The sequence below is a fragment of the Anguilla rostrata genome, chromosome 3 (assembly GCF_018555375.3).
Source record: "Anguilla rostrata isolate EN2019 chromosome 3, ASM1855537v3, whole genome shotgun sequence".
Lineage (NCBI taxonomy): Eukaryota > Metazoa > Chordata > Actinopteri > Anguilliformes > Anguillidae > Anguilla > Anguilla rostrata.
In genome coordinates, this window is record NC_057935.1 from 4,617,682 (window position 1) to 4,636,064 (window position 18,383).

The 18,383-nt window shown below is 49.3% G+C and overlaps 1 protein-coding gene across 1 annotated transcript in view; it reads right to left on the reverse strand.

The window, feature by feature from the left end:
- Positions 1 to 18,111, reverse strand: part of fgf11a (fibroblast growth factor 11a) — a 59,288-nt gene extending 41,177 nt beyond the window's left edge. Inside the window, exon 1 of the mRNA XM_064325601.1 lies at positions 17,622 to 18,111. Coding sequence (XP_064181671.1) covers positions 17,622 to 17,814 — 193 coding nt within the window. The 5' untranslated portion in view covers positions 17,815 to 18,111. The remainder of the gene's footprint in view (positions 1 to 17,621) is intronic.
- Between the last annotated feature and the right edge of the window lie 272 nt (positions 18,112 to 18,383).

Below are 18,383 nucleotides of genomic sequence, written 5' to 3' on the forward strand. Positions count from 1 at the left end.
GGCGAGGGCCCGCGCGAGTGATCCGGAGAGGAAGAGGAAGAGGAAGAGCCTGTTGACTGGACGCTGAAGGCCAGCGGTGTCGTGTTGGAGCCCAGCTTCGCACCTGATGAGAGCGTCTCTGAGGCTGTGTGTTTCTGACGGCAGGTCAGCAGACGCCAGCCTCACCAACGACTCCGTTCTCCTTCTCACAAAAGTGCCGAGCTTGCAGATCAGATCCAAGGCTTTCTCTCTCTCTCCCTCTCTCTCTCTCACACACACACACTCTCTCTCTCTCTCTCTCTCTCTCTCACACTCTCTCTCACACACACACTCTCTCTCTCTCTCACACACACTCTCTCTCTCTCTATCACACACACACATTCTCTTTCTCTCTCTCTCTTTCTCTCTCAGTCTCTCTCACACACACACATACACACACACACTCTCTCTCGACTCTCATTCTCATTCTCTGGTTCTCTCCTTTTCTCTTCCTCTATCTCATACACACTCTCTCTCTGATTCTCTCTCTCTGTCTCTCTCCTTCTCTCATTCTTTCTCTCTTTATCTCTCTCTCTCCCTCTCTCCCTCCCTCCCTTCTTCAGCTGTAGCCGCAGCAGTGGGAGATGGACTTCAATGCTAATGAGGGCGTCCCGCGTGAGTCTCTCACTCCCTTTCAGGAAACCGAAAAGAGGAAAACCCCATCCGCTTATCGTCAGGGGCGATGAAACCAAAACAAATCCAAGCTTTTAAAATTATCTTTCTGTTCCTTCTCAGTTTTCTGTCTGCATATTAATACTTACACGGGCAAGCTTGGGATATACACAAGCTTGCTCACGTACATATAACTACACAACATGCAGTTATGCAGTTATAAACTGCAGTGGTTCACCCCACCCAAACAGCCACGACCAGCCGACCTACCAAGGTCGAAAATTAGCTGTAATGCATCTGCTACACGCCTGCAGACAAAAACCCAAATATTGCCAAATATTGCATTACAACAGTTGCAACATTAACAAACCAGGAATTGCAGCTAACGTGATTTTATTTGGACCGAAGCTGACACATAGCTCAGCGCTCAGAGAACCTACCCTGGGTAAATAAAGGTTAAATAAAATAATATAAAATAAAATAAATAGCTGCGTGCCCAGTCCATTTCGCTCACAGGAAAAAGCGTTTGTGCAGAGCTACTGTACCGGCGGTGGATTCTGTGTGAAGGCGGTAATTAGACCATCTGTGACAGGCGGACGGGAGGGGGTGGTATTTAATGTCGGAAACTGACACGTCTGCTTCCGATCAGCATCGCCCCAGTGACAGAACACACCTGGGGTTCCGTCCCCCCCCCCCCTCCTACCCACCCTCCGCCCCCCCCCAAACGTCTGGGACTGCACACTGATGGTAACTGAGCATTCTGAGGCCTCTGCTGGGAAGTTTCCCTCCCACCACCTTCTCCCCCCCTCCCCCCTCCTTCTCTCTGCCCAGATACTACAATCTAATCACCCTCTTTTCAGCACACAGACTCCCGGTGTAATCTCATGCATCGATACTCTTTAATTAATCTCATTTCCCTTTTTATTTTTCCTGTTTTTCATTTCACCTGTGTCACCTGCAGTAAGTTCTGTGCATAATCAAAAAACGCTAAATAATATTGTTTTTCACAGGGTTGTTACGAGCAAGGCCCAGTCAAAACAGACTCTGTGACTGAGACCGGAAGAGTAATAGGCTCGTCACGAAAAGCTGAACCGGACCATTTCTAAAGCCTTGGCACGGAAATCGGACAAACGTTTGTTTCATTTTGTCCTCTGTACAAAATGAAACAAACGAGGGAAAGGGGGGGGGGGGGGAATTATAGCAGTGGTTTCCTCGTTCGATAATTCCGTCTATTGGTTGTTTTTTTTCTCGATAAGACACTACAGCATAATTGCGAGTGGCACTTGACTGTTCCAAGAGGACATTCCTAATTTCACGGCCTGACTTGGGGATCCCTGTGGCCACGCCTGGACCTACCCCCCCCCTCCCTCCTTTCTTTCTCTCTTTCTTTCTTTTTTTCTCTTTCTCTCTCACTCTCTTCATCATCACCCCCACAAGACATGAACTCATCGCCATCCTTTTAATCCGCTTGTGCCACAGGGAAAGCTCAGAGAACGCGTTGCCACATTGACGGCGAGTGCAGAACAGTTGATTCCAGAATCCGAATGCACTGGAGATGGGGGATTATGAGTCGGAATCCCCCTCAAAGCAAAAGAAAGGGGTGGGAGAGGGGGGGGTCTTGAGAACATCTGGCAACCAAACAGTACAGGGAGAGCTCTTGGCTGAAAGTAATGAATAGCACAGATAGAAACTTTTTCTGTAATACAGAAAGTTTTTCTGTAACACAGTTGAAACATAACTGACTGTCGGGCTTGTTAGAACACGTGAAAATACAGTCTATACGTTCTCACGAAACAAAACAAAACAAAAAACCTCTGTTTAATTTATAAATGGCACATACATATTTATACGCATAAAAATTAAGCTATAGGGAGTTTGAGAGTGACATTTGTGCTCGCGCTCTTATAAATGAGGCGCCAGGAAGTAAGTCTAGAAACAAGGAAAAAATGAGTTCCTCCTCCACCTTGAACAGAATTTATTTTTGCGGGAATGGGGGTCTCTACCTTCCCTGTGCTTTCGCGGAGTACCGGCTGCATTAATCTTCGGCACGAACTTCTGCTCCCGATTCGCCACCACGTCTTTTGAAATAGAATCACGGTGCTTCGCCATTTTACGTTATTTTTGGTGTTGCTGCATCGTGTCCGGTAAAATTGCACTTTTTTCCCCCCCATAAACACAAGGTGAAGGTGTTATATTCTACTGTGTTTAATGTGTTGACCAGCTAGCTGCGTTGCTGTGTATATCATTTCAGCATTTTATTCAGGCTTAATAATAGCTAGTTAAAACAGGAAAGTATCACATTGTGGGCGCGCTCTCAGGAACAAAGGTACAGAGGATGTACATTTTTTGATCTTTAAGAAACAAATTTCCCAGAGGTACCCTGACACAAGTACAATACAACAATAATGAAGTGCAATAATGTTCAATTTGGGTACTAATAAGTAGCTTTTACAAGCAAGGAAAAAAAGTACAAGTAAACTCCAGTGACAAGCATTTTTAATGCACATTTTTATGCCTTTGTTTCTGAGAGTGCGTGTGGCAGATGCGTATTAGTGTTGTCCTTTACTCGTTTTAAACCTGGGTAGTTTGACATTTCTGCAGGTTGTGGTTGTTGAAGCGGGATAAACCGCTTCTTTCTGGAGGTCAAATGTGGAAAATAAGCCACTTCAGTGCAGCTAACAGCCAGCCAGCCTCGGGGGTGCATTAAAGCACACGTGGGGGCTTTTCTTCCCCCACAACACCAACCAATCACCTACTGGGGTTTGGCCCTTAGACTCAAGCACACGGGCGCGCACGAGAGCGGAGAGTGCACGTGTGTGTACGTGCACATTCGTGTGTGTGTGTCTGTGTGTTAGTGTGTGTGTGCGTGTGTTAGTGTGTGATGTGTGTGTGTTGTGTGTGTAGTGTGTGTGTGTGTGTGAGCATGTTTAATGCATTTTTATGCCTTGTTCTGAGTGCGTGTGGAGTGTGTTGTGTTGTCTTTCGTTTACTGGTGTTTGATGTTTGATTGTGTGTTAGGGTGATAGTTCTGTCTGTGTGTTAATGTGTGAATGTGTGGTATGTTTGTCTGTGGTGTTAGTGTGTGTGGTGATTTTTCCAATGTAGTATCTGGGTTTGGCTTGACTAGGTGGTCTGTCTGTGCGGTAGTCGTGTGTGTGCGTATGTTTGTCTGTGTGTGTTATTGTGTGTGTGTGTGTGTATGTGTGTGTGTGTGTGTATGTTTGTCTGTGTGTGTTAGTGTCTGTGTGTGTGTGTGTGTGTGTGTGTGTGTGTATGTGTGTGTGTGTGTGTCTGTTTGTCTGTGTGTGTTAGTGTGTGTGTGTGTGTGTAAAGAAGACACAGCCTGTAAAATGGAGGACATAAAGAGCCGCTAATTTAGAGGAAACCCGTGCTGACTCGCCGATTACGACTGGCGCGGATTAAATTTTAACACATTACCCACAATCCTCTTTGGTTTTTAACTGCCTGCACATTAACTGAAATGCTCCCAGGTAATTACCCTGCTAAGGACTACGGGAGCAGCAGACCGGCCAGGAATCGAAGCATAAATATTCCGATGCCATGCGAGCGCGTGCGTCGCCAGAGCTGACTCCATGACAACACCCGCATTTTAACGATGGCCCGGAGACATCGTCGGATCGCTCGGCAGAGTGTGTGCGCTCCCAGCGTGTTTGAATTTGACGATAATGGGCAAGCTTCCGCCATTTAAATACGCGAAAATCAAATTGTTCTTACCTGCAATGATAATGTGCCCCCCCCCCCCCCACCCACCCACCCACCCCACCTCCTCCTCTACCTTCAATTCTAATATCTGTGGCTGTTTAAGTCTTAAAGTGATGTCATGAAATTGCCCCTGGACAGAGAGTGATTAATAAGAATTCGCATGGTGAGAAAGCAGTTGCCATTATTGTTGTCCTGAACGATTTTATTTATTTATTTATTTATTTATTTAGGTAAATAAAAATCTTCCCTTTGTAAAAGACGTCCTTAAGGACATTAGGAGATAATTGGGCCAAAACTCACAGAAACAGTGACGGACCCCTGAATGGGGATTTCGCCCCCGTCTGTCACACCGCCAGTCAGCGCTGCCGATAGTTTTAGAGGTTGTTTGAAGGGCGCCAACGGTGTGATGGAAGCACCGCTGCCCTGTTGAGGGGGAACCCGGCCCCCAAACGCTTTGACCTTTCGGGGCAGCGATGACTCTCCAGCAACGATTTCTCCAGCTCTTCCAAATCAGGCCGATCACACACTATTGATTACTGACTTACGCGTGCTTTATAAACTGTGTATAACCTTTTATAAACACGTTACTGATTAGTAATAAAGCATGAGCTATTTTATGAACTGCTAAAACAGGCAGTAATTGGGTAACAAATAGATAGCATGATTTCTGTTTGTTGCTAGTATGCAGTACCAACACTGTTGGATGAGAGGTTTCAGAGTAAATAAATAAATAAATGGTTAGAGGGTAACAATGAAAGTTATACAATTTCCATTTTGCTGGATTGTTTCACCACCTTTTGTCGGAAAGTGAAGAAATTGGATTTCTCTTTAATTATTAATGGCAGAACAGCATCATGGATTCACAAGAAACCTGTGCACAAAAAACTACTTTTTTTTTTGTTGTTGTTTGTTTTATTGTTTCCGAAACAGCTGCATTCTCTGAAGTTGCCCAGGGACTTGAGAATCCTGCACTGCATCTCTTGGACTCATCCATGTGCAACGAGGAATGCGAAAACTCAATTAAGCCGAGCGCTCCATGATGGAGTTAATGTGATGCTAAATGTGAGACGGATTCCCTCGATGGGTCGATACGCAGCCTCGTCTCCAACGAGGCAGATGGGCCCCTCGGCTAAGACCTCCGTCTGCAGCGCTGTATTTGCTGCTTTTGGCTGCATTATATTCTTAAATCAATTAATCAAGCAGCCAACGCCCCAGCCCCTCCCCCCTCCCGACACCCCCACCCCCAAAAAAAACAAACCAAAAAACCACTAGAGTTATTTTCCGTTAGTAGTCAGAGCCGTTCCTCGTCCCGTCACAGCGTTCCCGCGCGTCACACAGTTTTAGGGCCCTGTTCCGTTCCCCTCTCCCTCGCGCGTCATCCCCGTCCCACCGTTTCCGCTGACTCCGCACCCTCGACGGGGCCAAGAACAGACGCTGGCCTCCCCTTCGCTCCGCTCCCTGCCCAAAAAAAAAAAACGCCCCGCGCGCGATCACCCACCGCGGCCAAATTCAATTAGCGCGCGCCGACCCCTCGGCTGCCACGGCAACGGAACCAGCCAGCCATCCATCCAGGCGGCGTAAGCGGGGGTGGCGATCTGCGCCCCGTCCCTGGCGTCAGTTTGGGCAGCGTTGACGAGAGAGAGACCCTGGAACGTTTTTCTTTTTTTTTCTTTCTTTAAAAAAAAAAAAAGCCGTTTTGCCAAAAAAAAAAAATAATAATAAATAAATGGAAAGGATGAAAAGTTGAGTGAATATTAGCCGGAATGCATTAACGTGCATTAGAATTACGGCTGGTCTGCTGAAGGAGGGATTAAAAGGGAAGAGAGGAGGAGATCTGTTTTAGTGCTTGAGAGTCAAAGAGGCCATTAACACCAACGCATTACTCTTTCCACTCGGTGGAATAATTATTCGGGGTTACTCCCGCCTAATTCCTTCGCCTCAGTTAACCGGGTTTCGCGTGCCCGTGAGCCGGACACTCATTTTGAAAGACTAAGGAAAGGCTGATATTTGAAATTGAGCGCCATGGGAGGTGCGTGGGAAAGGTTGAAGGTCATGTGGGGGCTCTTTCTATGGTGCAGTACCTGAGACAGCACGTGTGTATGTTGCGTATTACACACCTGTGCACAGATTACACACACGTGCACAAACGTGCAAAAGCACACAATGCTAAGGCTGTATTCAAACAATCCGATGACAACGTTTTGCCCAAGTGCACATACTGCTTGTGTTACTGTTGGGCTGTTTGTTGGACTGGCTGGGGATTTTAGTTTTGTGGTAGCTGGGTTTGGGGGGCGGGAGGGGGTTGGGGTGGGTCAGGTGGTGGGGTATTTCTTATGAGGTCAGGATCTGAGGACTACACAGGGCTGGATAGAAAGAATGACCAAACACCAAAATAAATATATAAACAAAATCCATGCTCGCTAATGTGTGTGCTATCTTATTAGATATTAGCACAGGCAAATTTTGTTATTTTGTGTGTCTTGGTGTGCGAGGGGAGACTGTGACTTTCCCTCCACCCCTTTCTCACATCCTTTCTCTCCCCTTCTCCTTCCCCTTCTTTCTCTCAACACTTTTCTTCCCTCTCCTCTCCCTCCTCCCTCTCTTCCTCTTGGCATTCTGAGGCCAAGCTCGATCTGTCCTTGTCAACTCTGATCAAAGAGTCTGCAGACTCCATTTCAGCAGCTGGGCGGGCGAGTCTGTACTGAAGCACTCCTCCTGAACGTTTAGACACGCTGGCTTCACGACAGAGTCTAGGTTTCCTTTTCCCCAATTTCTCTGCCCTGTCGGCAGGAAGAAGTAAGCCCTCCTATCACGGGTTTGGGGGGCGGGGCATCCTCTCTGTCTGTCAGGAGTTTTCCCCAAACGCGATTGGTCCGCCGATGTGTCTGTCTCTCTCTTCACCTGGGGATACATTTCCCTGTTGGCCATGTCCGACTTGATCCCTGACCAGATGGAGGGTGGCCAGAGAGCCCTCGTTCCGTGCAGCCATGGCTTCGCAAAGCAAGTTCGTGAAACGGTCCGATCCAATTTGGAGAGCAAACTACACACGATGCGAAACGTTTCAGGGAAGTTCAGTTTTTTTCCCGGGTTGGGCCTGGGTTTATGTGCTGCTCAACTCAACTGTCACGGTTTATAGCAGTGTAACCCTAGCCCTAGCCCGTGTAAGCAATCTTAAGAGTTGGTGTGGGTGCAGGTTTCTATTTAAGCCCAGCACTATACCTATACCTTTACCTATCTGGTGTTGTAGTCTTATTGGTGGGCCAAAACAAACACCTGTGCCTGCACCTGGACCCACGCCGGCCCTTTTGGGATAAGATTGGACACCTGTGGTTTACTGGGACTGGTTGACGGGGGCATACCAGATCAGCTTAGAGGACAAGATGCAAGCTTACTGCTCTCGGATTTAAACAAACTACATTTGTCATTAACAGACACAAATCAGACAAATCTGTTTGTGTTCGCTGAGGGACTGTACTGTTCTGTACTGAGAATTAGTGCATTTATGTAATGATGGAGCACACCGGGTTTTGTCTGTGTGTGTGTGTGTGTGTGTGTGTGTGTGTGTGTGTGTGTGTATGTGAGTGAGTGTGTGTGTGTGTTTCGGGGGGGGTGCGCACTTGTCCCTCCAGTGCAGGTGATTGATGGCTCAGTAAAGTCAAGGACACATCACACAGCTGTGACTCACTTTTCAGGTACAGACACAGACTGCTGTACACACACTCACACACACACACATACTCACCTACACACTCACACACACTCACACACACACACGCATGCACACACATACTCACCTACACACTCACACACACACACACAAAAATATGAGCATACACACACAAAAACATGCACATACACACAAAAATATGCACACACGGACACACACACACACAGACACTCACACATAAATATGCACACACTCACATACACATGCACCCAGTCACACACCACCTTAACACACACACACACACACACACACACACACACAGGATTAGGGGTGCAGCAGATCTCCCGCACACAAACTGCAGAACACATTTTGTTCTTCTCCTGCGGTCTGTGGATGGGTGTGTCGCTGCCGCACTTTAAACAGCACACTTTGGTTATTTCCTCATTCTTTTCCGGAAACCTCAGATGCCCCTGATCCAGGTGGCCTTCACGGGGGGGGTGAGGGGGGGGGGGGGGGGGGGGCGGAGCCTGAGAGCGGGCCGGGAACGCGGGCACATTCCGAAAATCAGTCACTCCCAGAAGCAAACACGGCGGCACAAACAATTACCTGCCGCCGCTGCAGGCACCCGGGGACGGAGCCCCAGACAGAACGCGCAATAAATGAACCCAGGATTCCGCAGTCTCCCGGCAACAGACTCACCCCCCCGGAATCTAACACAGAGCGCTGCGTTCCCACGGCGACCCCATCCTCGGCCATTCCGTTTAGGACGAGAGCGAGAGGTGAGGAGGGGGTCCTTCCTGCGGGCGCTATTAGCTGTGCCTGTTTTAGTACTTCTCTTCTGTCACTCCAAGCAGCAAGTATGTCAACCAATCACTCGAAAGGAAGAAGATGCCTTTTTGCCCCACAATCCTGTTCATCCTGTACCTTTGCGCCTAAACTGTGTGTAATAAAGTTTGCTTTGTTGTTGTTGGACAGCTTTTTAAGCCTTTGTGCACACTTAGAAATGTGTAGAGATTTAGAAAAGTTTTCTGCAGGGAAGAAAATAGCTCTGCAGGGAGGACAAATAAATGTAAAGACACTATTATTTTTTACAGCACCGGTGGTGATACACGACACACTGCAAACACCACAAAATAAGTCCATTTCAACTTTAAGTTTAGTCTTCTATTTAGAATTAAATCCTCATTTCTGCTACTTTTTTTGCTAAATAAGAAAAAGCCTGTCGTATATTGTTATGGTGATCCATTGTGCTTAGATCAGGAATCAGCCACTGCTGGGTAGCTCTGTTGTTGAATACTAATGCCTGGCTGTCCGGTGGGATTCAGCAAAGAGAGACCTGAGATGGTTAAAAGTAAAATGGAGGTCCCAGTAATTTATTTCCTACCAAAAACAAGTCAAAACCACAGAGCCACAGCACAACACAGCGCATGCCCGAAGATCTCAGCAGACCCCTGCTAAACAACACTGGCCCTACCACATTAAGGGTTACTCCTTTGTCTCGGCCAATGGCCAAACACAGGAAGAGTCCAGGAGTATGACATCATGCACTTGTAAAAATTTTAGCTTCAAAAACTCTGGAGATGGAACAACGTAGGGGGGTGTGGGGGGGGGAGGGGAAAATATTTACTGCGGTGGAGACAGGAGGAGAACGCCCAAAACCCAGCCCCGCACGTTCATTAGTTCATTAAGTCATCCTCAGCTTTATGATGGACAGCGACACAGGCTATAAAATCAGCGCGCACTAGAGGAGCTGGCCAGGGAGACGCGGCCCTCAGTATTTATTGAGGCTCTGCGTGGAACCTCAGTCCATTTTCTTACGTTACATTTTGCCGTTTGGCAGAAGCTCTCACCCAGGGAGACTTACACAGATTACATTTTTTTTACACGCAATCCATTTATACAGCCGGATTTTAAATAAATTTTTTTTTTTTGGCTGAAGTAATTTAGATTAAGTACCTTCCTCAAGGGTACGACGACGGCCGCGCTCCAGCTGGGGATCGAACCCACGACTTGCCGAGCCCGAGTTCTGCCGGCCCACAATGCAACGCTGCCGCCAGCTGTGTATCCTCGATTAAAGTTTCGGGCGCTACGTGAGTCGACCCTAACGTATAGGACAGCCGGAGCGTGTGTGAGGGACGGAGACGGGCGTCTGTGAAGGTTCCGGAAGGGTGACAGTGCGAAGCTGTAACGAAGTTGCGGGGACGCGTTGAGCAGCATCACTGATTCGCCGCATTTCGACGCGCCGTACAGCAAAAAAAAAAAAAAAGCGTAAACATCGGTGCCCACGTTAGCGTTAGCACGTTAGCGGCCCCTCTGATCCATGCTGACACAGGGCGCTCCGCTACGCTGCTCAGCTTGTCTTCTCTCCTACACCTGTTACCCCACCCCCACCCCCAACCCACCCCCCTTCCCAAAAAAACTTGCAAAGCCTCATCTGACATACTGGGATTAATACGGCAACAGGTGTGAACCTTGTGTGGGATTCCAGGCACACGGCGGGAAGGGTGGGGGGGGTGTTCCAGGCACACGGGGGGAGAGTGGGGGGGGGTGTTCCAGGCACACGGGGGGAGAGTGGGGGGGGGGTTGATTCTGATCTGGGACGTGGTTTATTAAGGGGGGGGGGTGTTCCAGGCACACGGGGGAAGCGGTGGGGTGGGGGTTGGTGTCTGATCCGGGACGTGGTTTATTAAGGGGGTTATAAAAGCATGACCGCTCAGGAACACAATGACAACACCCTGCTGGGATTATGCTCTTATCATGGAGGGGGTTAGTGAAGCAGGCCTCTTAATTAGACCCACCGATTTACATCGTGGCCCCAGTTGTTCTGGTTGGTGGTCAAATAATAACTGACATTATGGTCACTGTGCGAGCATGTGTGTGTGTGTGTGTGTGTGTGTGTGTGTACGTTCACAGGTGTGCGTGTGTGCGTGTGCGTGCGTGGATATGTCCAATGTGAAAGCAAGGTAAACTAATTCTACTGAAGGTACATGTTTACAGACACCATTGCGCATGTGATCCAAAAACCTCTCAAGAGAAACTCACTGTTAACAAAGACACTGTGAGAAATAAAACCGCACACCCGAATCTCTCTCTCTCTCTGCCCACCCCTCTTTGTCTCCATCCATCATCCACTCTTTCTTCACCACTGCTCTTTCCTTTCCCACTCACATCTCTCTCTCTCTCTCCCCCCCCTCCTCCTCTCTCTCTCTCCCCTCCCTCTCTCTCTCTCTCTCCTCTCCCTCCTCCCTCTCCTCTCTCTCCCTCTCCTCCCTCCCTCCCTCCCTCCCTCTCTCTCTCGCTCTCTCTCTCTCTCCCTCTTCCCCTCCCTCCTTCCCTCCCTCTCTCTCCCTCTCCCTCCCTCTCTCTCTCTCTCTCTCTCTCTCCCTCTCTCCTCCTCCCTCTCTCTCCCTCTCTCTCTCTCTCTCCTCCTCCCTCCTTCCGCCTCCCACTCGTGCAAACGGTGATAAATTTTCCCTCCGCTCGGTAACGTTGCGCTGCTGCTGCGCTCCCTAAATAATGGAACCCGCAACGCGGCCTGCGATCTGCGCCCGCGTCCCAAACTCAACCCGCTCCGAAAAAAACAGGGTTCGGGACAGGGCACGGACCCCGCACACACGCGTGTACACAGCAAACAAACCCCCCCCCAAAAAAAAAAGAGTCGGCGTAAAAATCAACACTGAGAGAGTAGTTTTGACTCTAGGAGAGTATGCGGTCTGTTTTGGACTCGTATGAACTCTGTTAGGGATGATTTAACTCCGAGGGCTGTGCAGCGTCCCGGGCACACGGAGGAACATTTTTGGCTGCAGTTCTTTTTTCACCTCGTCTGAGCTGGGCCGGCCGGAAACAGTCACACGGAATGACCATCTCAGCCAATTTCGGTAATCACCTTCTCCTCCCCCCTCCCCCCCCCAACCACACACACAAACACACAGAACCTTCTCCCCTCATTCCCCGCAGTGCATGTCCCATGTACAGTACCTGCCTTCCAGAATACACGCATTCCACCGGACCCAAATTAAAGCCCGTCTAATTAATGTTGAAGCCTACACACACACACACACACACACACACAAACACACACAAACATAGGCCACGTCGGGTTTGAGAATGGAGTTGAAGCACAAAAACCGAACATCGTTTTCCTTTCTGTGTAACCGCTTGCAGTGTCGACCTGGGGAATTACAGCAGGTACACAGAACAATGTCCAGTGTTAATCTAACTCTAACAGAGTACAGATGAGTCCAATAGGGAGCATTATACCATGTAGGGAATGTAGGGAATGTGTCCAGGACACCAGGTCTAACCCCCCTACTCTTTTGGAAAACTGCCCTGGGATGTGTGATGGTCACAGTCAGAGTGGGTGGGGGGGGAGGGGGACGGTGGTTTTTACGTCTCTTCCGAAAAACGGACTCCAGCACAACGCCAGTGGGAGAGGCGGGACAGCTGCTGCACCTCCCTGGTCTGCTCTCCCCCCCCTTCAAAATCTACGCCCCAGCGTTCAGGCGACCGAAGGGCACAGGGTTATGCAGATTAAAGCTGAACGCGGAGACATTCTGTGGCACTCAGGAGCTCCAGATGCATCGCCCTGCCCCTCTAAACTGCAGTGGACTTCCCTTCATCTGGCCTTCTACTGCTCAAGCTAGTTAACTACCTCACAACTGTGACCTGCCCAACCCATTTTATTCACCTGTAACCTGCTCAACCCATTTTATTCACCTGTGACCTGCCCAACCCATTTTATTCACCTGTGACCTGCCCAACCCATTTTATTCACCTGTGACCTGCCCAACCCATTTTATTCACCTGTGACCTGCCCAACCCATTTTATTCACCTGTGACCTGCCCAACCCATTTTATTCACCTGTGACAATTTTCTGTAATAAAGCACAATACAAATGAAGTAGATTTGATTTGATTGGCCATTTTCTGGCAGGATCATCTGCAATGGGCCTGCTAGCCCCCCCCCCCCCCCCCAGCCCTCAGCAATCCGAATCCCCTAAACAGCCTCCCCTCGGCTACACTAGACTCTCTGCAAAAAAACTGGGGGGGGGGGAGAGCATAATTGATTGGTCAGTAAACTTTAATGAGCAACATTGATTGGGCCAAATGAATCATGGAACAACAATGGACTTTTGCGAGTGCCTTTCACTGCAAAAAGCCTTTTCGCCTTTTTAAAAAGCGTGCGCTGTAAACAAGCTCACGCTGAGAGGAGAGAGGTGGGGGCCATTTCCGGAGAACCCGGAGTCGACTCCGCTACAAAATCGGACGCACAATCCTGGAACTAACGGCGAAATGCAAAAACAAAGGTTCCAAGACTGCGCGGTAAAACGTTCAGTGTAAAATCAACTCTCACAGAGTAAACACGGTCCCTACTGGAGCTCGTACGTGCTCCGTTAGAGTTAAATTACACACCGGGCATTTTACATTAAAACTACGGCATCACACCGCTGTCACATCAACTTTAAATGTCTCAGTTTTTTTTTGCCAGTAAGTCCCTCCCTTGCTTGTTTCCTAATTGGGTAAATGACCTTGTTTGACGGCTGAACAGCCCGCTGTCATTCGCCTTCGTTAGCGTCAGTCAGACGCTCATTTGGGTTGAAGGAGGGGGGGGGGGAGGAAGTGAAGATGATGGCGGTTGACAGCAGTGGGTATCGGGGTTGCCGCGGGGCAGGGCCCTGTCTGCCCCCCCCCCCCCTCCCCACAGGCAGGTAAACAGCAATTAGGAGGGGGGTGGGGGGCTAACAGCCGTCTCCAGGAGAGACCATCTTGTCCGCTGAGAGAGGTGTCCCTTCGCTCTGAGTACAGATACGCGCGCATCCCAAATCTGAGACAAGTAATGCCGCAAAAACTCCCAATATCTCACACCTGCATAGATGATCTCAGATACCTGAAGCAAATAATCTGAGAATCTCACACACACACAGAATCTCTCTCACACCTGCACAGATGATCTCAGATACCTGAAGCAAATAATCTGAGAATCTCAGACACACACACAGAATCTCTCTCATACCTGCAGATCTCAGGTACCTGACGCAAATAATCTGAGACAATCTCACACACACACAATCTCTTTTACACTTACACCTGCACAGGCAATCTCAAATACCTGGTGCAAATAATCTCAGACACATCTCCCATACACACAGAATGTCTCTCACACACACTGTATTAACACGCACTCTCTCTTGCTCTCAGGAGTCCAATTCAGCTTCGCTCCCTTGGCGACACCTGTGATGTCACAAGAGAGGGTGGCATCGGCCTCCAGTTGGGGGCGGGACTAGACCGGAGGAGGAGGAGGAGGAGGGGAACTTGCGGTCAGAAGTGAAGGACAGTAGTCAAGCGCGACGCGTCCGCGTGGAGATGACGGACAGCTCCCCCCCCCCAACCCCCCCACCCCCGGGACGAACACCTATTAAATCACGCCCTACCGCACGCAGCCTTCGTTTCTGCTGACACCAAACCCGCCGGGAACGGAAAAACACCGGATCGGAAATTACCATAATAAAACAGTAAGACTACGGCAGGGCGTCAGGCGTCTCAAGAGGGCCGGGAGCAAGAGGAAGGGAGAGGGATTTTTTAAAAAAACAAAAAAAAACAAACACCACGCCAAAAAACAAAACGGGACATTTTCGCGTGGCGTTTCTTGCAGGCGGGCGATGCGGTCGCTATGGCAATTGACTGCGGTGATCGCGGCTCGGCGCGGCTCGCTGGAGACGACGCGGCAGGCCGCAGTACGGTTTGGTAATTACCGCGATGAACTTGGCACGGGGGCGGGAGGAGTAATAAAGGCCTGGCCTTCAGCAGTCACACACTCTGCCCGCACGAATGGGTTTGTGGGTGGGGGGGGGTCACCTGTCCTCGGAACCTGTATCACCACAAGCAGAGGTCACGGAGAGAAGGGGTGGGGGGGGCTTAATGTAGCAGTGTGACAGCTCATACCGCTTCACGGAACTGCTCGTGGTGCTGATTATTTTTCAATGAAAAGCGTGTGTGTGTGTGAGCGTGAGTGTGTGTGTGTGTGCGTGTGTGTGAGTGTGTGTTTGTGTGTGTGTGCGGGTGTGTGTGGGTGTGTGTGTGTGTGTGTGTTTGTGTGTGTGTGCGTGCGTGTGTGCGTGCATACAGTATGTGTTTGTGTGTGTGTGTGCACGTGTGTGTGTGTGCGAGCGTGTGTGTGTGTGTGAGTACAGTATGTGTTTGTGTGTCTGTGCACATGTGTGTGTGTGTGTGTCACCAGTGAAGCCTGGTAGCTGATGAAGTGAAACCAATCCAGTGGGGGTTTGAGATTTACTAAGACCTTCAGCACAAGCAAAACCAATAACACGACCCATGATTGGTCAGGGTATTTGTTTTGCACCAATCACTGGTCGCGTTAATAGTTTTGCATGTCCTAAAAGGCTTTTGCACGTGCTAACGGTCTTAAATTAAATTAGGTAAATTAGTAAATTAGGCCCCAACAAAAGACCCCAAAAACCACATGCATGGGACTGGTCCTCATAACATGTTTCAATAAATTCACACACACCGAAGACAAAATGAAAAACTCTCAACGCACCCAACTAATCTGATCACACAGTCACATGAATCTGTTTAGTGCATGGCTGTGCAAACACATCTCTACAAAATACAAAGAAGGCCTCACCAAATGCAGTAGGTGTTCCCATAACAATGTTTGCTAACCGCTACATCACCATGACAATAAATTGAGAAAATATTATGTACCCAAAAAAAAACATTATTCCTTTTTTCCTTTTTGTTTGCTACATCTGGTCATGGGCTTTTATCAGCCACATTCCCACAGAAAGCCCTTTCTCCTTGACGGCACAGTTAGCTAAACTCTAGTCAACCTCTGCACTGACCGTTGATACTCAGTTACCAAACAAAGCACCCTTATAAGAAACTGATGAGACAAACAAACAGTCTGTAATCACTGAAACCGTTCAGTAATTAGCGTAATGACCTGCCAGCCCCCCTGCACCTTCACTTGTCAAGAGAGGCCTTGTGATTTTTAAAAATGAAATCCACCAAAAATTTGGACAAGCTGTCCCACATAATATTCTTTAATTTCCTGTTTGTGCCTCTTTCTCTTTCTCAGAAAATAAAAAGCCAGATATCATTGATATGTGTGGTTGTTTTGTGTGGATTATTTTACATAAATTAATCATTTATTTTACAACTTAATATTACATTATTACAACAAGGCTTGAACATCTCCATTTTAGGGCTTTATCTTAGGATTTACTATATGGATTTTTATTTTTCCCTAACGGATAACCATTTATTGGACTGCCGTGCAATATCAAGTCAATATTTTATGAAATATTGGCATTTACTGTCTAAAATCTCCCCCAGTTGTTGTGATGATTCATTTGTGATGTAATCAAAAAGCGCCAGGAAGCCGGGAGCAATAGCATCGTGTGACTGAAACGCGATGTGTTTTTTGCTTGGACAGTGTTTGTGATGACATTTCTGCTCACTGCATCGGTGCTCAGCGACGGTTACCAGCTGCCTCTTGGCATTTCGCGACGGTGAATTACATCGGAGTCGTAAACGTGATTTGGGCAGCTTTAATCCGGCTCTGCATTATCGTGTCACATCACGTTCCTGCGACGGACACAGCGGCTCACCGTGACACGCCATCTGATGCAATAATTACCCCGATCTGCTGACGACTGCATTATTTAATCCTGAATCCTGAGTGCTCTCTTTCGTTGTTTTTCGGACGATCGGATAAAAAGACACCGCGTGGCAAACAGCACGTCTTCAAACACTACAAAATCATTACTCTCCGAGCAACCACGGACAGGCACACACACACACACCTCCAAAACAATTATTCTGACCTCATAACTATTTTCAATAGTCTGAAGTACCTCGGTAGTCCGATATGGACTTCCTCACAAGATTGCTAACGTGCTGCTAATGTCCCGTAGGATTTTCAGACCCCACATGCCCCCCCCCTCCCCTACAGTGGGGGGGAGGGGGCACCCACACACACACACACACACAAACACACACACACCCCTCCAACAAACTCAATCTGACCTCATAACTTTTTTTTCAATAGTCTCAAGTGCATCAGTTGTCCAATATGTCACAAGATTGCTCACACGCTGCTATGGTCCCATGGAAATTTCAGACCCCACAGCCCCCCCACCCCACCCCCCCACCCCCCACTACAATGGGGGGGCCACCCACACATACACACCTTCAACAAACTCAATCTGACCTCAATCATTCTTTCAATACACTCAAGTACATCAGGTGTCCAATATGGACTTTTTCTCGGTAACGTCCCGCTAAGGTCCCATAGGATTTTCAGACCCCACATGCCGCCCCCCCTCCTCCCCTATAATGGGGGGCCACCCACACACCCACCCACACACACACACACACCTCCAACAAACTCAAACTGACTGATTTTTAAAGTCCAATATGGACTTTCTCACAAGGTCACGAACGTGATGCTAACGTCCCATAGAATTTTCAGACCACACATGGCACCCCCACCCCCCCTCCCTACGGTGAAGGGGGGGGGGGGGGGGTTTGGCGGGATGGGAGTGGCCCCTTTGAGGGGAGGGGGTGGTCCCCCTCTACTCACCTGGCCTCTTGTCCAGTCGCCTCCCGCGCTGGCTGCAGAGGCGCACCTTGGAGATGAGGATGAGGATCTGCTTCTGGCACAGGGACTTGTTGGCCTTGGGGCAGGGCTTGCGCTTGTTGGCGACTTGGCGGTTGGCCTGAGGGTCCTTCACTTCCCTCCGCTGGCGGATCAGGGAGCTGGCGAGGGCCGCCATCTCACGCCCCTCTCGCCCGCGGCGGCGGCGGCGGCGGGGGGTACTTCAACGACCCCCTCCCCGCCCCCCGAAAACGAGCGGAGGAGGACTACTGCAGCTAGCGGACGCTCAGTGTTCCCCACAGTGCCAAGGGGGGGAGGGAGGGAGGGAGGGAGGGAGGGGGGGGAGGTGCTGCTGGAGACGGGACGTCCCAGCAAAGGCAGGGGCGGTAGAATCTTTTTCGTTGTTGTTATTGTTGCCGTTAGTCCTGGAGGCGTCACCTGACACGTCACAATCTCTGGGCCCCCCCCACCCCACCCCACCCCTCCCCTCCCCCCCAAACCACCGAGAAGACGAACGCCACCAAAATAAGAGTTCCAAAAAAAAAAAAAAAAAAAGGCCCCCAAAGCAACAGCGAGTCACATTGTTGGAGGTTACAAAGGGAAAAGAGACAAAGGACTGAAGGGTTTAGGTCCAGAGCTTCGTCACGAGAGCCCGTCCGGTCCCATCCGGACAACACACACACACACACACACACACACACGCACACGCAAGCTCTCACACACACGCACACAGCGGTAAGCAAGGAG